The following is a 25384-nucleotide window of genomic DNA, read 5'->3' as shown; positions in this document are numbered from 1 at the left end:
CGCTATGCATCTCCTAGATAGATCTTGCGTGATCATAGGAATTTTTTTGCAATTGCATGCTACGTTCTCCAACAGCATCTTCGCGTGACAAGCCAGGGGACTTGTTTCATCTGGTTGCCATCCTACGGTACGTGAGATTACAAACGGAATGCACAAACCATCATTTGCATCCCTATCGGTACTCCATTATTTTGCAGGGACCAGTCATCTGCCGATCAAAATAAGATCGCCGATCTTGGATGTGCATTTGCATCCGCAGTTCGGTCTAACCTGGCACCTTGTAGCTGACTTTGGTATATTGGGATCAACTATCTTAGCAGTCGTTACCCATGGTACCACTGATGTGCAACATGGTCAAACGATCTACCACGATCGGACCGTTACCATCTACCTAGGTATTCCATTTTCTCATTGTTGTGTGTTAGAGTAGTAGTACTTTTTAGTTATTTTCTTTTCTTGACTGGGACATGTTTACTATACCAGTACTACAATTTAGTAGTATTAGATTTTTTTTAACCCTCTCGCCTTCTCTTTCATTGTACTACTTACTAGTACTAGTACTTTTTTACCTTGGAGGACGCATATAGCTAGCTAGGCCCTTGAATACTTGAACCCACTAGGTCCCACCATTTTTGTTTTTCCATGTCTTACTAGCTCATCCATGTAGCCAAGAGTGCATATATATAATAAGCTGGTTATTTTACTTCCTCTATACTGGAGTAGTACTATTTGCTGCATAATATTACTGGCCGCCATATTTGAGCACAACATTATTATGCATGGACCTTGACCATGTACATCACCATGTGTCCACATCTGAGATGCCGCGTGTACCAGAAGAACGGCGCCGAGTTCGACCCTGAAAGTGCAACTAACCCCTGGGTGGTTTTAGTAATTCATAACAACATATTGCTCGTTGAACTAATATCCATTCAAGTTAAATATTTCAAAAAGTTCAATGATTGGCATGACATGGACTAGAGATGTGGACCCCTCAAAATGCTAAGGACATATGTTGGAAAAAGCTCAAGACTCTTCATTTCTATTTTAGTGATCCAAGATCACATTGAGTCCATAGGAAAGCCAATAATATTAAAAGGGGATGAGGTGTTGCCTAATGGTCGACTTGCCCAAAGTGCCTAGTGATATTGCTCCAAGACCCTCAGCCACTTTCTCATTTCCAAATATGTCCAAAACTCAAAGTCAAACTCAGCCCCACTGAAACATCCTATCCAGCACCACCGAGTTTACTTGACCTAGCCACTGCCAGAAACTCTAACACCTCGGTCACACCGATATGGATCTCGGTCTCACCCAGATGGCCTTGCAAACTCTTTGTTGCCTGTTGTAATTATTTCGATCTCATCGAAATGTGCAATCGGTCCCACCGAGTTTGCTTGACCAACTCTCTATTTGCTCTTTGCTGAAATCGGTCTCACCGAGTTCAAGCAATCGGCTTCACCGAGATGAGGTTTTTCCCTAGCCCTAGCACATCGGTCCCACCGAGTTGTTCCATCCGGTCCCACCAAGATTCCTAACGTTCACATTTTGAACTAAATCGGTCTCACCGAGTTCTTCTATTCGGTCTCACCGAGTTGGGTCAAATGTGTGTAACGGTTGGATTTTGTGTGTAGGATATATATACTCCTCCACCCCCCTTCTCCATATGTGAGAGAGCCATCGGAACGTGCCTACACTTCCAGCCTACATCTTTTTAGAGAAAACCACCTACTCATGTGTCGAGATCAAGAAATTCCAATCCAACCACAAGAATCTTGATTTCTAGCCTTCCCCAAGTTGCTTTCCACTCCAATCATCTTTCCACCATATCCAAATCTGTGAGAGAGAGTTGAGTGTTGGGGGGACTATCATTTGAAGCACAAGAGCAAGGAGTTCAGCATCAACATAGCATCTATTACCTTTTGGAGAGTGGTGTCTCCTAGATTGGTTATGTGTCACTTGGGAGCCTCCGACAAGATTGTGGAGTTGAACCAAGAAGTTTGTAAGGGCAAGGAGATCGCCTACTTTGTGAAGATCTACCCAGGTGAGGCAAGTACTCCATGGGTGATGGCCATGATGGGATATACAAGGTTGCTTCTTCGTGGACCCTTCATGGGTGGAGCCCTCCATGGACTCACGCAACCGTTACCCTTTGTGGGTTGAAGTCTCCATCAACATGGATGTACGATAGCACCACCTATCGGAACCATGCCAAAAATCTATGTGTCATCATTGCGTCTGCACTCTCCAAACCCTTCCCTTTACCTTCATATGGAATGTTTTGCTTTCCGCTGCTACACTCTTAGAATTGCATGTGTAGGTTGATTGCTTGACTTGTGCTAATTGCTAAAATCTACCCACAACTAAAATTGGGAAATGTTAGATTTTTATTTGGTCGAGTAGTCTTATCGCCCCCCCCCCTCTAGACCTACTTTCGATCCGACAGACCCCCATGATGCTACGTGGGTGCCGAGGAACACTCTTGGAGAGTACTCACTTTTCATTGGGGACAGCTACCCCATTGTGAAGCGGATGCCACCTTCCGTGCACAACACCGAAGGCCTGCTATTCATGAATCATGGTTGTGTCTTTAGTGCGCATCGCCAGATGAACGGCATGCTGGGACACACTATCCCTGATTTATGCCGCTTCAGCTTGGATGAGTCTCCATCGTGTGGAACCAGACTAGAAAGTTGCGACAATAATTCCCGTTGCCCACCGCTATGGATCGTGCCATCTATGAAGAACACCTGGGACTGGAACCTGGAGGAGGACATGGAGCCCATCTATAACGTGTAAGTGGAGTATGGTAAATTGTGAATGTAGCGCTATAAATATATGTAGACTAGTCGTACACAAATTTATCACATAAAGTGGAGATGAACTTGTGTGGCATACTGGCATTTGTCCTTTAAAATTAATTACTAGTAAATGTGTTATGTGTAAGTGCAACTTGTGTGGCTATTGCACGGGCTCCAACATGCTCTATGAGAAAAAAAGGTGGCACAGTTTTGGCTATAGGTGACGTGGCGGCATGATACAGTAGCGATCGTTCGTTGTAGTTGTAGTATTAGGACGACAACTCCTATAAACCTTGCGCTTGGCTCTTTGCCTCTTTGGGAGGTTCAACAGTCCGTTCTCCTATGAACCTTGCACTTGGCTCTTCGCCTCTTCAGAATGTCCAACAGTGATGATACTACAGTACAATATGCTTCTGGCAATCTGACACCGAATGAACTGCTGCATGTCCACCGCGAGGGCGAGGGAGAGGGAGAGGGCACTGTAGTCAAAACCCTCTTCTCGTCCTGCGAGCCACTGCACGCGTGGGCGAGGGAGAGGGTATAGGAGTATGTAGTAAGCAAGTTTCTCCTCTTCCTGTGAGCCACCGTGTGTGGGCGAGGGAGAGGGCGTAGTAAGCAAGCTTCTCCTCGTTTGGCGAACTGACAAGACACATCAAAGTAGTACTAGTCCATAATGCGTCCTTTCCGGTTAATATGGCTTAATTTGAAACGAGAAAAATACACTCGCGGTCAATGAATATAACAATACGCTCATTACATTCACTATATAGTCTTGCGGTAATTATACGATCACTAGCTCACCGTAGAGCACCGTATTCCACCCTGCTGACCGGCCACATAGCCGATGGGACACTTTTGTTGACTGGTTAAATTGACACCTGGTTTCTGGGTCCCACCTATCAGTTGGCAGAGCAAATAAATCAGTTAAACAAAACTTTACGTAGGTGCGACAGGAGTCCAACCTTTGTGCGCAACCCACCCTGGCTGTTTATGCGAGTGCATGCACATGTACTCCCTCGGTCCGTGAAAAATTGTACATCTAACATTAGAAATTTTTCCAACGAAGAGTGTACATCTGCACTTCCAATGCACTTAGCCTTTAAACCAATCCGCATTGATTGACTAATGCACCAATTTGTGCTATAGCTATAGGCTGCATGTCTATCCTTAGTTATAGCATGCAACAACTTTCATTTAGTCTTCTTCTCTCAATGGTCGCATGCACACATAAGTCAACTCGCCGAACGAGGAGAAGCTTGAGCATGAGCGTGTGTGTTGCGTCGTGTGCTGTGTGCCGCATAGATGCCTTGAGTGTTGTGTGTGTGCATGTGTATGTGTGAGTGTTGCATGCATGCATGAGGCTTTTACTCCCTACCATTGACATGTTCATATTTCAAGCTTCATTAAAACATTGCATGCAAGAATTAAGAGAAAACTCACCATGCATGTAGGTCTTTTGTTCCTCGCGTATGCATTCCAATTAATATGTTCGTAAACACAATTTACTTGAGGAAAATGAGCCCATTATTGAGTACTACTTTTGGAAAAAAATCTTCGGGCACTCATCATTTACTACTACCTTGGTTGATGATTTATTTTATTGACCTGTATATAAACCTCCGTCCTGGTTTATTGGTCCACTTCGTACTAAGTGTAAAATTTTGATCATAAATGTAACTAACAAAGTGTCATGCATGTCATAAAAAACTATGTTCAAATACGAATCCAATGACATGCATTAACATTTTATTAGTTAAATAGATGGTCAAAGTTTGAAACAAAATACTACTAGTACTCCTACATTATTGGCACCGGGTGCCTTGGCCAATGTTTCTTGTTGTTGGACAGGATGAGAGACTAGTTCTTCTCCCTCATATGTCTCAAATGTATCTACAATTTTATCTTGTTTATGCTACATCAATTATTATTATTATTATTTGGACTAACCTATTAATTCAGTGTCAGTGTCAGTTGCTATTTTTAGACATTTCAGGGAAATAAATTCTATGGAGCTTAAAGAAATCAAATAAAATATATCAAAAACATTCCATGGTAGAACAGCCAATGTGCCAAAAGCTCACTAGGAGGGGCCCACCAGTTTTCATGCGTCAAAATCGTGTGGACGGGGGGATGGGCATGTGAGGAGGTTGTGTGTCCCTGGGCCTCCGTTACAACGACTCTCGCCCCCTGTCTATAATAATATCCAAAAGTACCTCCCACATTTTACCCTATTTTTTCCGCCACATGAGTTCCTGATTTGAGGCGATCTTCATTTTAGCCCTTTTTGCCTTCCAGAGAGGGGAATTGATCTTCATTGACCTCTCTATCATCCCTTGCGTCGGTGTAAAAACCGGCGGATCTCGGGTAGAGGGTCCCGAACTGTAGACCTTGGGTCGATGGGGAACAGTAGACGTAGGACATGATATTTACCTAGGTTCGGACCCTCTTTAAGAGGTAAAACTCTAAGTCATGCTTGATTATATTGCTTATGTATAAGGGGGTTATAGAGTAGATCTACCACGAGATCAGACGAACTAAACCCTAACTAGTAGGATGGTTATTGTTCCTCCAGCCTATGCGGACTAAGCCCCTTGGTTTATATAGCACCAGGGGCAGTAGGGTTTACAGATAGTTGGTTATACGAAGGAAACATCATATCATCCATCATGACTTGTGGTGCACTTCAAGGCATAAGAAGTCTTCAGTCCGGATACGGTGCGGCCCATTAATCCGGTTCATGACAGGTAGGCTGGCCTCCCGAGGACCCCCTAGTTCAGGACTCCCTTACCTTGTTGATCATATGATGGTTGGTAGTAGTCCACCGTCGAGGTTGAGAGTTTTTACCATTAGCTATGATCTTACTCTCTCCCTTTATTATGTTCGTTTTCGATGATGATTGCAATGGGCTTTGCTAATGGAGTTTTTATCCCCATCATATTCTTTTCTCATAATTAAATCTTGCTCATCTATGAATTTGTTTGTGTTGGATTGAATCTTTTGGGAATCATTGAGATTAGATGATCCATTTCTAGTATAACTTTTGAAGATGCCCGTAGTGGCAATGGAATGACTCTATGGAAATAGTTTAGAATGATAAAGATTATATGGTGTTGTAGTACTATAATTTCTAGGACTGCCTGATGTGACATTGGGTGGCTCAATAGATTAAGATTAGAAATACGACTTTGAGGTGGTTGGCTATTCGTACACCTACGACATCTCATCCTACTTTGATCTAAATAAAAAAGAAACTTTGGAGTGATTCTTTACTGCGCTTTTGAGGTCATATCATGTTGTTTTAACTATGTTAATGATGTTGAGATTGGAATTATGAACCCTAGGCATTGTTTCCAAGCACTGAGGCACCATTCTACTCACTTCTACTATTGTTTACCTTGTTGTCCTATTTTATTCCAAAAAAAGACACTAATACCATCCATGTTACACATTTATTATAACTTCTTTGTCAAACTAGTGCACGTATACAATTGACAACTATATTGGGTGTGCTGGGGACACAAGATACTTCTTGTATCCTAATTGCAGGATAGTTTGAGTGACCACTTTGAACCAACACCTTCCATGGATTGATAAACATAGGTCATCCATTTGAGGGAATTTGTTGTTGTACTACAACCCTCTACGCTTGGGGGCCTAATAGGACATACAAGAATAGAAGAACATAATAGACATCAAGCTATTTTTGGTGTCGTTGCCGGGGAGGTGAGTGTTTGAAGGTATCTTCTTTAGATCCTGAAATTATATCTTTTAGTTCCTCGTCACTAGTTTGGCTTTTCTAAGAAAACAACAACAAAAATGAGTGCACTTAATAACCTTATAGAGCTTATATATCAAAACAATTGGTCTTCCTACATTAAGAAAATGCTCAATGTGTACTTTTAAAATGTTAAGTTTGTGTTAAAAGATCCTTGTCTTTTGAAACAGCATTCACATGTATTAAAAGATGTTCAGCGTATATGGAAAATTTTGCTTTATGGAAAAATTATTAGTAATTAAAAAGTGAGAAAAAACATAATAAACAAGAAAACTGAAGGGAAAAACTGAAAAACCAACAAAAAATTAGAAACCAAAAGGAAAAAAGGGGGAAAATAAAAATAACGGAATTGAAAGATAAAAAGAAAAAGGGAAAACACAACAAAGGGAATAAATAGAAACATCAGGGAAACCTGACAAAAACTAATTGAGAGAAAACATACATGGAAAACCCAATGAGAAAGCAAAAAAATAAGAAAAATAAATAAAAAGACTAAAAATTGAGAGCAACTAATTCAGCAGCGCTCTTTCGGGGCCCTCCCCAAGGGTCACTTGGGGTGGGCTGAGAGCATCCCACTTGACACGCTCTTAGTCATCCCCACGTGTCGCGCTCTGGACGCTCCCTTCAGATTTTTTTTGCATGCATTTTTGGCTTTTTAGATTGTTTTCCCGGGTTTTTTTCGCCTTTTCAATTTTTCACTAGTCTTTCTTAGTTTTTTGACAAAACAATGCATGAAAAAAAACATTTATGTTTGCTTTTGCGAGGGGTACGAATTTGCTTCCATGAGAGGTAACAAGAGACGACCAACTTGGCCGGCCCAACAGCAAGCGCTGATGTGAATAGCTTCGTCTATTTGACAGTCCACCCTTCCCTCCAGAAAAACTGACACCCCACAAAGACTCTTTAAAAAAAACAGTACCTGGTTTTTTATCACTAAATATGCACAAATTGCACTCGTTGAAAACTAGAATTACACATAAAAATAAAATAACCTAGTTACAAAAAGTGCAACCAAGAGTTTAATTATTTTTTTGGCGCCACTGTTTACACAGTATAATTGCAAAAATAAATCCCAATAAAGCATCCTTTCTACCATTTTCTAGAACTCCATCTGTTCTACCTATACTCTCGGATGACCCACAACATTGGTTTTCTTGAAGCCCACTATCTAATCCAAACCAATAACAAACATAGTATTTTGTAAAATAATTGTTGCTCACAAGACACAACACGAAACCATGGGAGCTATATCTCACTAAGTGCAAGTGCTCCTTTCATCCCACTTGGAATCTTCGTCTCCGCACTATAGCTCCTGGGCAAGCCCATTCTGTATTTATTTTTCATTTGTTGTGTTTCTTTCAGGTTCGCCGGGTTTAGTTCGTGGTTTTTGTTTTTGTTTCTGTGTGGGTTTCTTCTCCGGTTTTTGCCTGTTTTTTAGTTTGGTTTTGTATTTTCTTCGGGTTTTTATTTCTTTGCTTTTTCCTTTTTATTTTTCGCTTATCTTATGTTTTCTCCTTAGTTTTTTCTTGCACTGTTTTTTTCCAGTGGTCTTGTTTCCTTTTTCTCTTTGGTTACTTTTTTTAGATTCCTTTTTCACTTTTCTATTATATTTATTTTTTGCTTTTCCGTTTTTTCTTAGTGTTCATCAATTTTTTTGTTTGTCTTTGGTTTTGTTTTGTTTTTCTTCATCTTTCTTCGTTTCCTCATGCGTTTCCAAGGTTTTCTTTAGGTTTTCATTTTCCTTGGTTCTGAGATGTTTCTTTCTTCTGTTTCCTTGGTTTTCATTGTTTTCATTCATTTGTATTCAACACGTGTCTAATTATTATAGACATTTTTAAATGTTATTTATACATCCGAAACATTTTTATATAGGTTTAACATCTTTTAAATAAATGATTAACATTTAAGAAAATAATTTTTGATGGGTACCTTTTTCATACAGAATTTTCAGTGTATATCAGGAACATATTTAATACAAATTTAACATTTTTTTAAATATATGATTAACATTTTAATACAAGATCAACATTATTTAGAATTTAGGTTTTAATGTTCTATTCTTTTTAATGCATTTCTACATTTTTTGTATATATCCGGAACATTTTTTGTACATGTTTAACACTTTGTTAATGGACGAATAGTTTTTAAAATATTTATGTTTGATGTCTGTTTTTTAATACACATTGTACATTGAACATTTTTCATGCATGTTTATCATTTTTAGAATATATTATTAACATTCTCTTGATACATGATCAACATTTTTTGAAATTTGGTTCTTATGTCCTTGTTTTTTAATACACGTTCTAAATTGTTGGTATACATCAAGAACATTTTTGTGTACACGTTTAACATTTTTGTTATAGATAATTGACATTTTTTCTAAAACATATATTTTTGGATGTCTACTCTTAATACATCCTACTATCCAGGGGTAGTTACCCCACGTGTCTTATATACTATCATGTGGTACTAAATATATGATTTTATCATTCAAGATATGTTAATAACTATAGATAAGATAATTCAAAGTGAGTTATATGAAAAATTTACAAGTTAGCTCATGGTTTTTATTATACTTGTGAGATATATACATATTTGTATGTAAAAAGAAGCATACTTAAAATATGATACATATTACCTAAAAAGTAGTATATATACTACCTAAACATATTTATATACTACATACTACTCGTACGTATTCTCCGATTTGATAAATACTACATACAACATACAAAATTCAACTGGTGGTAACCATCACCGATGGTAGATAAAATTTGTCCTATATATATACGGATTGAGTATTCGTCACCCTGGGTGAGATATAGTTATTTTCCACACACCCCCCCCCCCCCCCCTCCCCTCTATTTTAACATCAATGCACTGTAATTTTAGTCTTTTTTCAAATGTAAACAGAGAACGTTAGAAAATATATAATCACTGTAAACAATATTTTATATTACGTAAAATTACAAATGTAAAAACATAATGTGAAATGTATGTAAAATACAAAATTTCTGGTCTTATGACCTATATTTTTTTCTTAAGCCAAATTTTATGCGATGAATCAATATCAATGTAAATATTTGTATTCCAAATGTAATTTACTTATGAAATTATCGTAATATTACCTCGGGTGAAGAAAAACTTATTCTGCACCATCGATGATGAAATCTAAATTCTTCATTTTTGATAACTTAATTTTATGTCTACTTTTTCAATACTCATTGTATATTTTTTGTATAAACGGAAACATTTTTTCTATACACATTTAACATTTCTCAAGTAAATGGTTAATTTTTTTCTGAATGTATGTAAAGTATATTTTGTAATATATATATGTTTAGAATATTTAGAAGTGTAAACAAAAGTAAAAGCAAAAATCAAAACCTAAAAAAAAGAAAAAAAAACAATAAAGTGGGCTCCTACGCAACTAGGCCGGCCGGTATGGCGCTCGCTTTAGGCGAGGCTATCGTCGAACTCCTATCGAGCCACATATAGGCACGCCCACTGCCTTCTTTGTATAGAGGACTACAGGTCCATGAAAACACATAGAGAAATATATACCGCAAGGGCTATGTCTCCCTTACTGCAAGACACATCCTCGTCTCATTGCTCCTCTAATGGGCCGACGCAATATTGTAGCGTCCTGTGGGTGGTTTTGGAAAGTTTCCATTGGCCAGTTTGTATCCGTTTGAGGTTTCCGTGTGGGTTCTTTCTTCTTTGTTTTTATATGTTTATTAGTGTCAATTTCTTCAGGGTTTTTCCTTTCTTGTTCAAATACATGTTAACTTTTAAAAATAATATATATATTCCAGATACATGTTAAACATTTTGTAGATTCACATTAAACATTTCGAGCAAATGTTTGACATTTTGTCAAATACAGTTTGAAAATTATATGCAGGTTGAACATTTAAAAATCAACTTTAATTTATTTTCGAAATACATGTTGAACATTTGTCAAACACATATTGCACATTTTTAAAATGGATGCTGAACTTTTTTAGAACACAGAATGAACATTATTCCTAAATGCCGTGGAATTTTTTTTGAAAACATGCAAACTATTAATCAAACGCACATTTTTTAGAAAATATTGAACATATTTCATAAATGTTATGACCATTTTAAAAAACGTGTGAAACATTTTTTTGTCATGGACTTCTTTTTAATGGTACAAAATATTTTTCCGAAATTAGGCGAATATCTTTTACATTGTATAAACCTTTTTACATAGGCCAGGAAGTTATTTTGAAACACACGAGAAGTTTTAAGAATGTTGAATAATTTTTTGAATGATATGATTTTTTTACAAATCTAGAAAAAAATTCACGTTACATAAACATTTTTTATGCACGGTGAACTTTTTTGAAATTAAGTAAATTCAATTTGTAAAATATATATACATTTAGAATATTTCCGGCTATAAACAAAAGAAAAAGAAAAAGCAAAACTAAAGGAATGAATGAAATCAACCGCAGTCGACTGGTCCGGCTCAATTGGAGAGTCCCTTGAGGCAAACGGTTCTACCGTCTCACCTACTAGATAGGAACTGCGGCTTGCCGCACCCGGCAGCACCGCTGCCGGGTACAAGTCATATCCAACCCGGTAATACATTCATCAAAGCATTACAAATATATATAAAAAATAGCATGATATTGCGGCCTGCCACACCCCACCTGTTCCCGTTTTAGCTAATCCGGTAATATACAATAGATATCTTCGAATTTTTAACGATCCAACATATGGTATATATTTATTGAGTCTAACAATCCAACACCTGGTAGTATTACTCAAAAACCATAAGATAATATTTACTTACAACAGTAATGGTCCAATTCAAAACATCAAATCTCGTTACAGACCATCGGTGCATTTGTTAACAATTGTAGCATGAAATACCTAAAGATCAAGGTTCCGTACTATATACCAAAAGCAGGCCATACAAGTTATTTATTTACACTGCTTCAATGCAGCATTGTACTAAACTATGTAGTTGGCTATGAGTAGCTTGCTCCAAACACCTTGTCATCTGATTTGCTTGATATTGCGATGGACGCATCTGTTGAAAGACATCTCGTGTTAGCCAAATTATGCATATAGTGTGTGTATGTATAGCAAGAAAACAATTTCATGCACTGGCCCCCTATAAAGGTTTTGGGCAGTGGGTGATAGGTGGTCATCCTAATCCTTAAAAATGAAGACACATATACAAACTTCCTTAAAGTTTGGTGACTGTTTCAGAGGGCATGGTTATGTCCATCCTAACTCATGAGATCTTATGTGTTTTCAAATCACATTAGTTATTACTGGTCCTTTTCGTAACATAGTCAGATAAAAGTAAAAAAGCACAAGATTATATGATAAATTCAAATACTTCTGACCAAATCCACGACCAGTTCAATGTTTGGCTTATAGAATGATTGGATACTACACCACTGATAGTTTTAATAACTAATATATGAGAAATTCAAATACTTTTGATTGAGTCCACAATGAGTTCAATGTCTGGCTGACGGAATGATGGGATACTACACTACTTAAAATTCGGACTCAGTAAGACTTGAAGGAATATGATATGTTGTCACCAATTTACTTACTTACCCTCCTTCCCTCATGATGTGAAGTGTAGCAAAGTTTGGTGAGATTAGGCCTGAACAGATATAAGAAAAGAGCATGAGCAAGAACAAATAACATATACATCTTTTATCGACTTGTCATAGATAATGTAGGATAAACGAACTAAATATGCTTTTGAAAAATAATGTGAATTTACACCACCTAAACAATTGAGAGATTAGTCATAATCCGAAAGCATTGTTCTCTATAGAACACTAATTAGACCATGTGAAATCAGAGCAAGAGTTTGACACGAACAATAGGCAACAAACTGGAGCTAACAATGCAATGTGGTCTAAAGAAGACAAATAGACAATGGATTGGCCAAGCTATTGACATCCCATGCAACATTTATCTGATTGTTCTTATTCTGTATGGGTAGTTGCAGACTGGAGCTAACAAAATTTAGGAATAACAGGTAGTGCATATACGTGAGTGATGGTCACACATAGCAGTTGAAGCATAAAGAGAGCATATTGGAGAGGAAAACACAATTTACGAACCCAGACTGAGCTGCGGGTGTTCATCCTACTCTACTGAAACAAATAAAAAAAGGGTAGTGTGTAGGATCTGCTATACCTAGGGCGTGCAGAGGCAGCAGAAGTTGAGATCCTCTCGGCGCGTGGTTGATGCCAGATCTCCTCACCCACCAATGGAAGGTGCTCGTCCAGAATAGATGGGGCGCCCAAGAATCAAGCGAGGAAGAAGACCACCGGGAGGATGGTAGTGAGCTCGCCCACCAAACCCTAGGTCAGGGCCTGGGGCAGCCCGGCGTGACGGAACCCACTAAAACATATAGGCCACTGTAGCGGCTTGAGAGGAGGGGCGACGGGGGATGGACCTCAGGCCACAATAGCAATAGAAACATAATCTGAAGCAAGATTGATCAGGTTGCTTTTTTTAACTGATTAAGAACTGCTGCAATTTATGCTGCCGATGCATGGTTACATTGTAGTCAACAGGGACTGGTAATGAAATAAAGAAATGACTATACTGCAGAGGAAGCTCATAAATAAAAGGAAACTGCAAGAAAAGTAACTACCTGAAGAAATAGGAACCACAACAACTATCTATATCAATTGCTCCCTCTGAATCTCTATCAATCATCTACTTCCTTTGGATGAACAGACGTAAATCACAGCAAAATTCACCCTAGAAGAATAGAGTACAAAACAAATATAGTCAACAATTTAAAGGTACCACCGACAGTAAACATCATAGCAAATAAACACCATATAGAAGCATGACCCTTTATTAGAAATAGTGTTGTGTGTGACCTATGACTGAAACTACAATCAGGATAAAGCACAAACACAAACGATGTAATAAACTGGGTGTTCACCATATTGTTTCCTATAAAGCAATAGTGTAGGTTGATTTTCTAATATATAACTTTCATACCATTGATTAGAGGCAATAATACAAAGTGATTTTCTAAATCGTTCATACCATTGATTAGAAGCAATAGTACAAATTGATTTTCTAAATCTTTCATACCATTGATTAGAATCAATAGTACAAATTGATTTTCTAAATCTATAGCTTTTATCACATCTTCACCAATTTCTTGGTACCATTTTTTCTATAGCACCCAGTCATGTTGATCCTCTATCTGTATATGCTTATCCATATCAGAAATTCTAAATTCAACTAATTCAGTTAGGCTCTAATTGTCCAAATTTTAGCAGTCAATGTTATTAACTTTTCTTATATTGTATCCTGTGCTCTTAAAAGATGGCATCCAATCGGAGATGAGGATTGTGCGTGTGAGGGGGGGGGACAAGTCTTCTATATCTAAATAGGGGCGCCCCACTAGCTGATTTTCCTGGCTTCTCGTGAAGCCACGTCACCCGAATTGTTTTAGCCATTGATGCAGTATCCCTCGACAGCCCGCAACCGTCTGATTAGGATCCATGTGCCAACTAAGTTAAGTTCTTCTTTATTTGTTTACCTAGACTGCACAAGAAATGGGCACATCCACCCAGCACCTACAAACTTATTTTCTCATGGATACCGAGAAACATGTTTGTTTGACTGACTAACGACGTGGATAACCGACACTTTTCAAAATGGACTTTGTACTTTAATTCAAACAACATATAGTCAACCAAGCAACATCCTATATTCTTCTTGCACATAGATAGGAAGAAGAAGAGAACAAAACTGTACCTATCAATGCCACTTGCCACAACCACTATGTGCAACCCCACGCAGCGATCCAATGGAGATTAGCAACTGCAAAACAATATATAGATAGTAAAGAAACAACATACTGTTAATCAGTTAACATGAACCTAAGAAAAATGATAAAGAAGAGGAGAAAGAGGAAACTGAGAAATCAAAATCCTAGGAACAAATAACCATCTGAGCAATAATGTTCCTATCAATCGAACCAGAATAAACATGAGTTAACCTTAGGAAAGGATATGAATAATTCAGACACACCATTGCAACAGGTGAAAAATTATTCAGTACAACAGAATGGCGTAATCGAAGAGGGGCAGACAACACATAAAACAATGCATGTTTGATAGGCTAATTTATTTATCACAGGAGTGTAGCGGAAGTGGATGATTGCTAACAATAGCATGTCACTACAGATATATTTTCAAGCCAAATGAATATGTTCTACAAAAAAGCCAATTCAAGGCCTGACGTTGATAAAGCTGCAGGATGAATAAAGGGTTAAAAGATATAGCTTTCCATAAAGAGTATGATCATTGGGAAACCACACAAATATCAGTAAATTAGGCATTTTTAAATTTCCTCATGTGATACCCAATAAACTGCATACATTCTTGTCTAAAGGTACCCACGCATATTGCAAGCAAGCCACCAACCAGCAATAACGTACATTTGTGAATCCAAGTTGCCCAGATCAAAAAAAGTAGAGCAGGACCGATTAATGGTTCCTGATATACCTTGCATGCCGGTGACACTATAGACCGTAAGGCTCGTGCATTTGTCGCTATGTGGTTGAGAAAAGCTCCCTACGCATGCTTGAATCCATTGCATGTCGAGAGTAAGCACGACACCATGTAGAGCGATTGATGAAACTGCAATCAAGTGGACAAATTTAATAGAAAATTCACGAGTATGTGCTCATGTATATCTATCATGTATCAAAGTATTTCTTCTTTTCTTATCATAATCAAACAAAAGCATAAGAAGACATGAGCTATTATATTCAGAATTTTATTCAAGACATGAGTAATCAAAATACTACTGAGCGCATAGTCAGTATTAGGAAGTAAGCAAGTGTTGGTTACTTACTCTCATGGTAACTAAGAGTAGAGCAAAGCCTAACGGAATTTTGCCTGCACATCAACATGAGAAAAACACAGAAAATGTCATATATACAAATAGAAGCATAAGAAGTGGTTTTAGAAAATATATCAAGGTGCAAAGATAAATAGAACTACTTTCAATATATATAGTAGATGCCAATGCAAGGGACACACAGTTTGAACCTAATTAATTAGGTGGCAACACAGTGAGGCCAATCATTATATCAAATTGTGAGCCAAAGAAAGAAGGGAAGTAAGTTGTGATGGTTAAAGATACCTGAACTTCTTTCCTCTGTATCCACATGCAGTGCAGCAGCAGCCATCTCCATGTGGCAGATATTTTTTGCCACGTCTATTGCAGGAAACAAACCTCCATGACTCCCCAGGGACCATATTTTATGACGACAGTGCATCTAAAACCTTCAAGCTTCACAAGGAGAGGGAAGAATCATTACATAGACCAACTGGGTGCATGCATAAGAACCAGCAAAGCATAGGAGATATGAACTAACCAAAACTGGTACGCTCTCAACGCACAGGGCTCAGCCAGTGTCTTAAGATTCACAAGGAGATATGAACTAACCAAGTGGCTCGCCGGCTCAAATCGATCCATGAATCTTACAGAATCAAGACAGATTGGTAACTCTAGTGACCTAACTTCCAAAAAATTGCTAACATGCATAAGTGGGATAGCGTATCAAAATAGGGTCATACGTGTGTTATACCTAACATATGCAAATATATTAGACTTGCATAGCTGGGAACTGGAAGATGTCATTAAGCTAAAACGGTAGCGAAGCCACCGAATCAGAAATACAATCAGTTCTAAAAGTTATGATTTTCTGTACTTTGTTCTATAGTCCTGTTATATATGATGATCTACTGATGGTCAAATGCAACAATGCTAGAAATTACTTTGCGTCTGACTGAAATTTATTTAACCTCCCTAAAGCATGAACCAGACCTGCTCTTAGGTACCAGCTTTGTTAGTCGAGCAAGTGCATGTATACTCTTTTTATGATTTCCTTCTGATGTCGGAAATATGGAGTTTTTACCACCTCACTCCCAAACAGCGGATACGCAGCGGCAGGCAACATCATCTTGTGTTGTATTACTACCTTACTCTCACAGAAGCACATACATCATGCTCATAAAAATATAAAGAGCCGACGAAGCTTACATCAGCAATGGCACCAGGAATAACCACAAAAAGCTCATCTAAACTTTTAAATTCCCAAGCGTTTTCCTTTCTCTCATGAAGTTAAGCTTCAGTATTACTCTCACAGGAAGCACAAATCATCACAACAAATTAAACTAAGCTATGTGATGAGCACAACTACTTCAAAGTATATGATATTTTCAAAGAAATTCTAATATGCCTTGGTTGTAATGATTAAGGAACAACCCCAAAACCACCAACACACACCAAACAAAGGACAAAAAATGGATATTAGATGAAGAATAATAGATATCAACACATAACAAGTAACAAAAAATAAAGCAGGGCGTAGTTTACCTTATGAACCAATCAACAACAGCAAGGTCCAGCAGTTTCTAACAGTGAACAGGATTCCAAGGGCACTTACAAACTGAAAGAAACAAACCAACATAAAGTAAAAAGATAAAAAACATTAACCAGGAACTATAAATTTGAGCACAACCATCTCAGAGAGTTGTTACTGGGGTCGTAGCATGAGTGAAAGCGCAATAGTATTATTACTTATACTCATACAACATTATTGTTTTAACTTAACTAAGCATCCGACAGTGTGTGAACAAACACCATTTTGACAAACCAAATGACAGAAAAAACATTTTGGATCTACTGTTAACTCGATTCGGTTTTGAAGGTAATGCTGGTTCAAGCGAGCAGTGCAACCTGCAATACTCTGGGCATGAAAAGGACACACAAAATTGGTCAGTCGCAATCATGTGTATGTGTGGCCCTTAAAAAAACTACAATTTCAAATAGCAAAAGAGATTCGGTTTCAAACTGCAGTTTCAAATAGCAAATAAAAAATCATGTGTATGTGTGACCTTGAACGCCGTCCAACTGCAGTTTCAATCACCCTCGTTTGTTTCCCTTTGGATTCCCATCACGCCTTTCTTACTCCTTGTATACTCGCTTTAGAAGTGGTGCGGGATTTTGGAGGCCGGCCTACAGGCACGCCGCAATATTGTGCGTTGGAATGGGCTTTGGGATTGCGTATCAGTCACCTCAGTCCAGCTGTGTGGTAGGCCTATGTTTTGAAATACGGTCCGTGATACAGCTAGTATCACGTAGGCGTATGCTGTTCGGCCCCTCACCGATTCCTGTCCCCCGGCCTGCTGGACAACTCATTTGGCTGGGCCGGCATTTTGGTACACTATGGACTTTTCGAAAGAGAACAGGTTTATGGGCCTGGGGACATGTGGAGCAGGTAGATCCACGCGAGCAGTTTTCATCGGCATTATCCTCTCGTCCACAGAAACAGAGAGCTTGCATCGGCGGCGGCTCTCTTATTCCAAATGGGCACGGCGGCGACGATTCCCCAACGGCGAAATGTCGACAGACGCACTAGAGCTCAGTGGGTATGTTTTGTTTTTCCAGATCTCTATGCCCCCTGATCACTGCCCCCATTTTATTTGCAAATCCATCCACTGACGGCGATATCCTGGACTGCAGGAATTGTGGTGTGTTCCCGATGGAGTCCCAAGATTCCATGACTGCCCCAGCTCTAGAGCTCGAGAAGGGTGACGAAGAACCGATTGGTGGAGATGGGCAGAGATACGAGCTGTGTTCTGAAGCTACCAGCGGCTGGACGAGGAGGTCAGTCTTGTTTCTGTTCCCCCACCATGCTTCATTACCACGTGTTTTAGATTTGGGGATAAATCTCGCAAAAAATTTGGTTGTACGACCAAGGGATGCGTTTTTGTCAGCAGCATTTTCAACTAGTTCATTGTATGGAGTAGGTGTGTTGTTCTGTTCTGCTCATATCTGACGCAGAGGGCAAATTTTTCGTGGTGTTCACTTTCACGTTTTTAGATTTCAGAGTGGCACATAGCACTCTATCCCATAAAGTATTTTTGGATAGTCATCTGCTGTGTATTAATTTGGATTCCAGTATTACTTAGACAGTTAGACTGCTAGCGCATGTAACAAAAAATTGCCTGCCCTTACTGGACTTTTAGGATGATCTGGTGGATTTTAGCAGGTTGTTCATTGGTTTTAGGGGTATGCTATTTCTGATCATGTAATTAGATGTGTTTTTTCATGATTTACATGATGAAAAATGGTAAAAAGTTACCTGACAGCGGGAAATCTATGTTTGAGCTTAACGTTTGGGTTTCATAATTAAGGGAGAGATAGTTGGATCAGTAGCTCCCCGGATGCATACATAAAGAATGTCTGTTTGGGTTTGCATAATATGATATTTTGTTTAGTCTAGAAAAATAACTAAATGTTCATTTAGTTGCGTGCAGAAAAATAATGGTTATGGTTGTGGAAATGTACAGTTTGTAATTAGAGATGGATATTGGTGGTTTGAATAAAAAAATGTGTCTAATTGCTAACTGTTTGTTTTTGGTGCGACGTACCGTTTCAGGGTGAGGCTAGGGAAGGCGCCTGAAGAGAGGGAGATGAACCCTGACAGGAAACAGCTCTTGAGTCGTCTATCCATGCTTATGCTGAAAATCGTGAAGGGCATGTCATCAATCCAAAGATTGGCACAGAATTTGACTCACTGGACGAGGCTTATGAATTCTACAACCTTTATTCATGGTAGACTGGTTTTGGTATACGGTTGGCAAGGAGCAGGCTAAATGTGCAAAGAGTACGATGTATGCAAGAGATTGTGTGTGCCTGTCGGTACGTGTGCGGGAAAAATAATTTTTTCCATGCCTCTGGTGTAATAGTCGTGTATCAAGCTAGTTTCATTAATATCTGAACTGTAGTTAGCATGCATCTTTGAGAAAAATTATTTGAGCCAGAGGGAGTGTAGTAGGATGTAGACAAGTCTTGATGAAAATTGTGGTTGATGGCTATTTTTCTTTCCGTAGGGTTCCCCATTAAAAGAGAACAACCGTTCGTCAAGATGTGGTTGCAGTGCAATGATAAGGCTGCCGAGATCCAAGGATGTTGGTTGGTACATATCAGAGCACAAATCAGGGCACAACCATCCGCTCTCTATTACATGTGGCCAGAAAATGCATTGGAAGTCGCACAGGCATATAGATAGATACACCAAGGATCTTGTGAAGCAGTTGAGGGACAACAATGTTTCCCTTGGGAAGGTTTTCAGCATTGTTGGTAGCTTCTTTGGTGCTGCGGAGAATGTGCCATTTACAAAAAGGTCTCTGAAAACATTGTGCAGGAAGCTCAACAAGGAGCAATCGGATCTTGATGCGGTCAAAACGATGAACATGCTTGCGGATATGAAAGCTGATGATCCAGAGTTCAACTACACAGTGCAGGTCGGCGAGGAGAGCCGCATAAGAACATTAATGTGGGTGACAAGTAGAGGGTGCGATCAGTATAGGTATTTTGGAGATGCAATAACATTTGATACTACATACAGGACAAACCTGTATGATATGCCGTTTGGCCTGTTTGTTGGCGTCAACAACCACTTCCAAAGCATAATATTCGGTGGAGCCATGATGAGAGACGAGAAAGAGGAAACATTCAAATGGATATTCAGGGAGTTTGTCTGCATGGTGGGTGGCAAACATCCGCAGACAATACTTACAGGTTTGTGTGCATAACACCATAATTCCATTTCATAACAACATTCTTTTAGCGTTATAGTAACCAGCACGTTGCCTGATCTGATCATTTTTTCATTTGTTTTTGCTTCTATATGAAAATGCAGATCAAGCACGGTCTATGGAGCTTGCTATTGAAGCAGAGCTGCCAAACACAGTGCACCGTTGGTGCAAATGGCATGTTTTGAAAAAGGCTAAGGAATCCATGGGTGTTCTCTGGAGCAAGAACAGTGATTTCAAACTGGAGTTCCACAAGCTTGTCCATCACATGATAACTGAAGAAGAATTTGAGGCTGGATGGGACCAGATGTTGGAGAAGTACTCGCTGAGAAAGCATCCATTCTTGACGCAGATATATGAGGTGAGGCATAAATGGGCAAAGCCGTATTTCCGAGGGGTGTTCTGTGCTAGGATGACAAGCACTCAACGGAGTGAGAGCGCAAACCATCTTTTGAAGGGTTACGTGCCGCCAGGGTGCCCAATGCATCTGTTTTTGAAGCAGTTTCAGAAATTGCAATTTGATAGAGAAGCGGAAGAGAGTTATCAAGAGAAGAGGACATCCCTGGTGAGTGTGCTGCAGTTTTTTTGTCTCCTTGCGATCAGCCTCCTAAAACTATTATTGTTCCTCCCCTTGATCATTTCGACAAACTTGTGCTTCTGATGATAGAGCAGCGTGCCTCTTAGGGTGAACCTTCCAATAGAGAAACATGCTAGCAAGGTGTACACCAGAGCTATGTTTGAAAAATTTGGCGAAGAATTGTATAAATGTGGGGCACATGTGTTGGATGAGGTGTTGCCTAGGAGGATTTACAAGTCTACCCGTGTAGAAGCGACAAACAGGGAGAGGTGGAGCAAAGTTGAATTCAAGATAGAAGTGAATGAAGATGAGAGTTTTTTCAGTTGCGAGTGCGGGTACTTTGAGCATGCTGGGCTAGTGTGCTGCCATGCACTGCAGGTGAGCTCTTTGTTCAAAGTTATTGTGTAATTAAGTTCCGTTGTCATGTTTGATATCCCACATGCAAAAAAATCACATGACATGATTTGTTCCACCATGATACAGGTAATGGTGCACTTCCGTTTGCAAAAAATACCACCGAAACACATACTTAAGAGATGGACGAGAGATGCTCGAGACATTCTTCCTGAGCATCTGGTTAGGTATCAGAGAGACAGAGGGCCTCCAGCCAGCGATACATTCAGGCACCACACCATGTACATGAAAGCGCTGGAGTGTGTTGTGCTTGGCGACAGCAATGTCAAGTGCTATGATGTTTTCATGGCCATGATGAAGGAGGTGCATGCGACTCTGCTTCCACTTAGTGTTGATAAAGATGGAATGGGGCTTGCAGAGAGAGAGAAATAACAACAGACTCTAGCCGAAAAAGAACATGCATATGTGGGTGGCAATGTTGTGCTGCAAACAAATAAAGTTGATGGTGAATCTAGTTGCTCAGCTGTTGGGTTGAATGAGAAGAAGAGGCAAAGGGGAAGGCCAACGACAAGCAGGGACAAGGCTCCGTATGAGCAACAACTTAAGAGGTCGCGTTTTTGCACGATCTGCAGAGAACAAGGGCACAAATGTACAACTTGTCCGCAGCGAGGTGATTTACCTAAGGCTCCAAGGAAGTTGTCGAAATGCACGAACTGTGGTGTTGTTGGACATCGGCGCAACAATTGTGGCACTAATAAATCCGGCCCATTTGAGCCAAACTTCCTGTACTCATTAAGAGTTCCTCAGGATAGAGAGTTTTTTAAATTGCATCGAATGTGGGACAAATTTCTTCCGTTGCATGTAACCGTTGAAAAATTGTGGTTCGTCAACTTTCATGTAATGTGGGCACGATCATGTCTTCCTTATGTGGGGTTAGGTAAATTTCCTTTATTATTTGAAGTGGTCTGTGTTCAAGCCAAGAAACAAACTAAAAAGTTGCCTCTGTCAAGGCTTGGTTTTTTTGCTCTTACAAATCAGTAAAATGGCGCAAGTAATGTCATCTATTGCTTGGTTCAAGGGGCATGTGTAAGCTGCCAAGTTCTGCTTGTGACAACTTCAGTCTAACCCACGTACCACCATGAAGACCGAAGTCAAGAAATTGTACAACGAGGACGGCGCTGATGTCGCTGCTGTCGTCTTTTCAAGTGACAAAGGTTAGTTAGTAGCTTGCAGTAGAGTGCTCCATTGCACTGTGCACCCAGGCGCCACTGGGTAGCACGCGAGCTCTGCCTTGCGCAGGTGTACTCGACGTATGGAACAGGATTTCATGGCCTGCACCCATACCGGCGTGTGATGTTGAGTTCCATGGTGGATCGCAATGCATGGCCATAGAGCTCGTTTTGGCTGTGGAAACATTGTTTTTTTTGGGCGAACTAATTCGCGATTGGGAAATCTATATTGTTTTAGAAAAAATGCAAAATCGGAGAGCTGCTTAGGACTGATAAGAATATTTTTGCACAAGTTTTTTTCCCAGCACATGGCGCCGTGCTTTTGGGTGTGCGACTCACGGTCTGGTATGGGTGGGGGTGGGAGTGGGGGGTGTGGGGTGTGGGTGGATTGGATGACGAGAGGAGGAGGGGGGCGCGAGAACACAAGCTTGGGCATGCTCTGAAGTGACTGGTGATGGAAGCACTGCTCCCAAAACCTTTTTCTTTGAACTCATCACGCCGGTTCATCTGCGGGCCAACCGGGCAAGTGGTTGAAAAGATTAGTGGACAGGTGCACCACTCCGCCCATCTGTGCTACAATTAATGGACATGACCAAACGTGCTAGCTTTCGTATAGGCAGTAGCCATTGTATATGCAATGCGTGGTTCATCTGGTGTCATAGATTTCAAAATCAAAAGTAGATATGATACGTAGCTGGGTTTTTTCGAAATTTGAACCGTTGTTTTGGAGGGAAACCAAAATTTTGGGTCCTCTATTTATGGACGTGGCGCGGACACTCCAAAAAATCATTCTATCAGTGAGTAGGGGATGGCGCCCAGCAGTGATGCCAGCAGCACGGGTTCCCCAGCTTCCCAGCTCACGGAGGCATCCGGCTCAACATTGACACTTGGTGGGGTGCAGGTTAGAGCATGTATCTCGCTATTAAAACTTACCGTCTCAGTCCTTAGAAATGATTTGGTCTTCTAATATGTTCTCCCTATGCATCACCAGGTCGCTAGTGCTGCCGTAGGTCTCGATGATCTCGTGTTCCATGATCCGTCGTCGGACATAGAAATAGCCAGTGATGAGGTTGTTTGTTTTTTGTGCAGACTTAGCATTAACAAAAGAGTTCATTTTTTCGTTAGAGATATCATTCTGAACTCCATCTGGTTGCTAATTGCAGGATAGCGTTATTGGACAAGGGCCAGCGATGCCGATGGATCAAAAAAAATCATCAAGAGAACGTGCCATCTGTGAGTGATTCTTTATTTTGCATTTTTATTCCGCTATAAGCATTATGCTTGTGAGAGCTCCGAATGCAAAAATATCTAACCGGGTTTACAACTGCATTGTGAGCCGGTGGATCTTACCATGCAGCTGTCGTTGTGCTTGATCGAAGACGAGACAGCAGACTTCGATCCTTGCATGGCACATGCAAAGGAAAGCGTTGCATGCGCGCTGGCTGATGGGGACCACATGTCAGCGACTGGGCCTTGCGACGACGGTGGTGAAGAAGATGACGCTGAAAGCCCTCCATGCAAGCGTGCCAAGATCTAGATTAGTTAGAGCAAAAAATGTATCAGTTGCGGAGATTGCAAGAAAATGTATCAGTTCCCGTGCTTAAAGATTAATTTGGAACATTTTCTTTAGCATGATTTGTGTGACCTATCTGTCGCGTGTTACTGTTTGAAAAAAAATTGGGTAATTACTTGTACATGTGCCAACAAAAAAAATCAACTCTCCATTGCATGCTTATGGTGTTAGCATAGTGTGATTATCGATGGGTATATTTGTAGTTAATAACAATAAATGCGGTTAGGTGGTGCTCTCTCATTTGTTCGGTGAGGTGGGGTGAATAAACCAATCGGGGCTTCGGCTTGTGGACATGGCTTGACGCATGCGTGGACACACCGGCGCCCACTAGGTTAAAAAACAATTCGAGGCACAGGGACCCGTGTGGCCGGAGCAGGTCAATATATGTACTACTCGCATTGGGGGGGAGATTAAACATAGAAGCAAAGCACATTGCTCCGGAGCTGGGCGGAAGAGCAGGAACCCAAGGCAAAAGGTACTACCTGTTCGTTGTTCATCTCCTGTCCATATCACCTTGGCTCCTCTCTTCTCTTCTTGGTGTTCTTACGCAAGTGTTCTTCTTGAAACAGATTTGCTGGGAGGATGGGGCGCAGACCAAGGTACTGCTCGCCTGCGGCGCCGCCGGATGTGCCGTCTTCCTCTACAATGGTGGCTACGAAGAAGGTTCCCGTCCTCAACACAGCCTACAACACGGGTATGCTTCACTCCATTGCGGGTGACTGGAACCCGAACATGAAAGTTGTGTTCAAGGGCGCGGGGATAGATGAGTTGTGCAAAATCAAGCTCCTAGGCAATAACAATCGTATCTTCTCCATGTCTCTTTTTTTTGCGGGGGTTCTCCATGTCTCTTCTGTCACGCATAGATCCAAAAACCATGAAGATGGACATGGGGGATGGTAACTTTGTAGAGATAAATGGTAGGGAGGTTTCCAAATGCCTAGGACTAGAGCATTGTGGTAGGAAGATAGATATCCCCGGTGGTGCTTGCTTGGCAGACCGGGGAGCCTTGCTAGCAAGGTTGCATGACATTTTAGATACACAAATGCACAAGGCATGCAAGATCCCGATTGTGAAAGTAAAAGAATATAGTGCAAACTGCAAGCAAGGTAGCAATAGTTGGCGCAGAGAAGGAGAAGATGATGGCGGCATGTACAATCATAGCTGCCTCGACTTTTCTTGTTCCAAAAGGAGCCCATCCGAAAATTTCGAACGAGATGCTGCCAGTTCTTGCTGACCCAAGTCACATATTAGACTATGATTTTTGTGACTATGTGGTCGAGGGGTTGAGAGAGGCTGCAACCAAGCTAAGGGAGGATCTTCTCCATGACCCTTCTCAGTTAATCCTCCAGGGGTATCTCGTTATACCGCAGGTTAGTTTAAGTTCTTGTTTTTGATGCATCTTTATTTTTTCCCATGATTTCAT

At 40.2% G+C, this 25384-nt stretch overlaps 1 protein-coding gene across 1 annotated transcript; it reads left to right on the top strand.

Moving 5' to 3' along the window:
* Nucleotides 1-17912: 17912 nt before the first annotated feature.
* On the top strand, nucleotides 17913-22113 carry LOC123084894 (protein FAR1-RELATED SEQUENCE 5). Its single transcript, XM_044506423.1, has 7 exons — nucleotides 17913-18056; nucleotides 18151-18294; nucleotides 19070-19332; nucleotides 19524-20214; nucleotides 20336-20793; nucleotides 20896-21183; nucleotides 21289-22113. The coding sequence occupies exons 3-7, from the start codon at nucleotides 19243-19245 to the stop codon at nucleotides 21589-21591; spliced, it is 1830 nt and encodes a 609-aa protein (XP_044362358.1). The 5' UTR covers nucleotides 17913-18056; nucleotides 18151-18294; nucleotides 19070-19242; the 3' UTR covers nucleotides 21592-22113.
* Nucleotides 22114-25384: the final 3271 nt, after the last annotated feature.

The sequence above is a fragment of the Triticum aestivum genome, chromosome 4A (genome assembly GCF_018294505.1).
Source record: "Triticum aestivum cultivar Chinese Spring chromosome 4A, IWGSC CS RefSeq v2.1, whole genome shotgun sequence".
Lineage (NCBI taxonomy): Eukaryota > Viridiplantae > Streptophyta > Magnoliopsida > Poales > Poaceae > Triticum > Triticum aestivum.
Note: the sequence above shows the minus strand (reverse complement) of the source record. Positions and strands in the feature narration are given on the sequence as shown.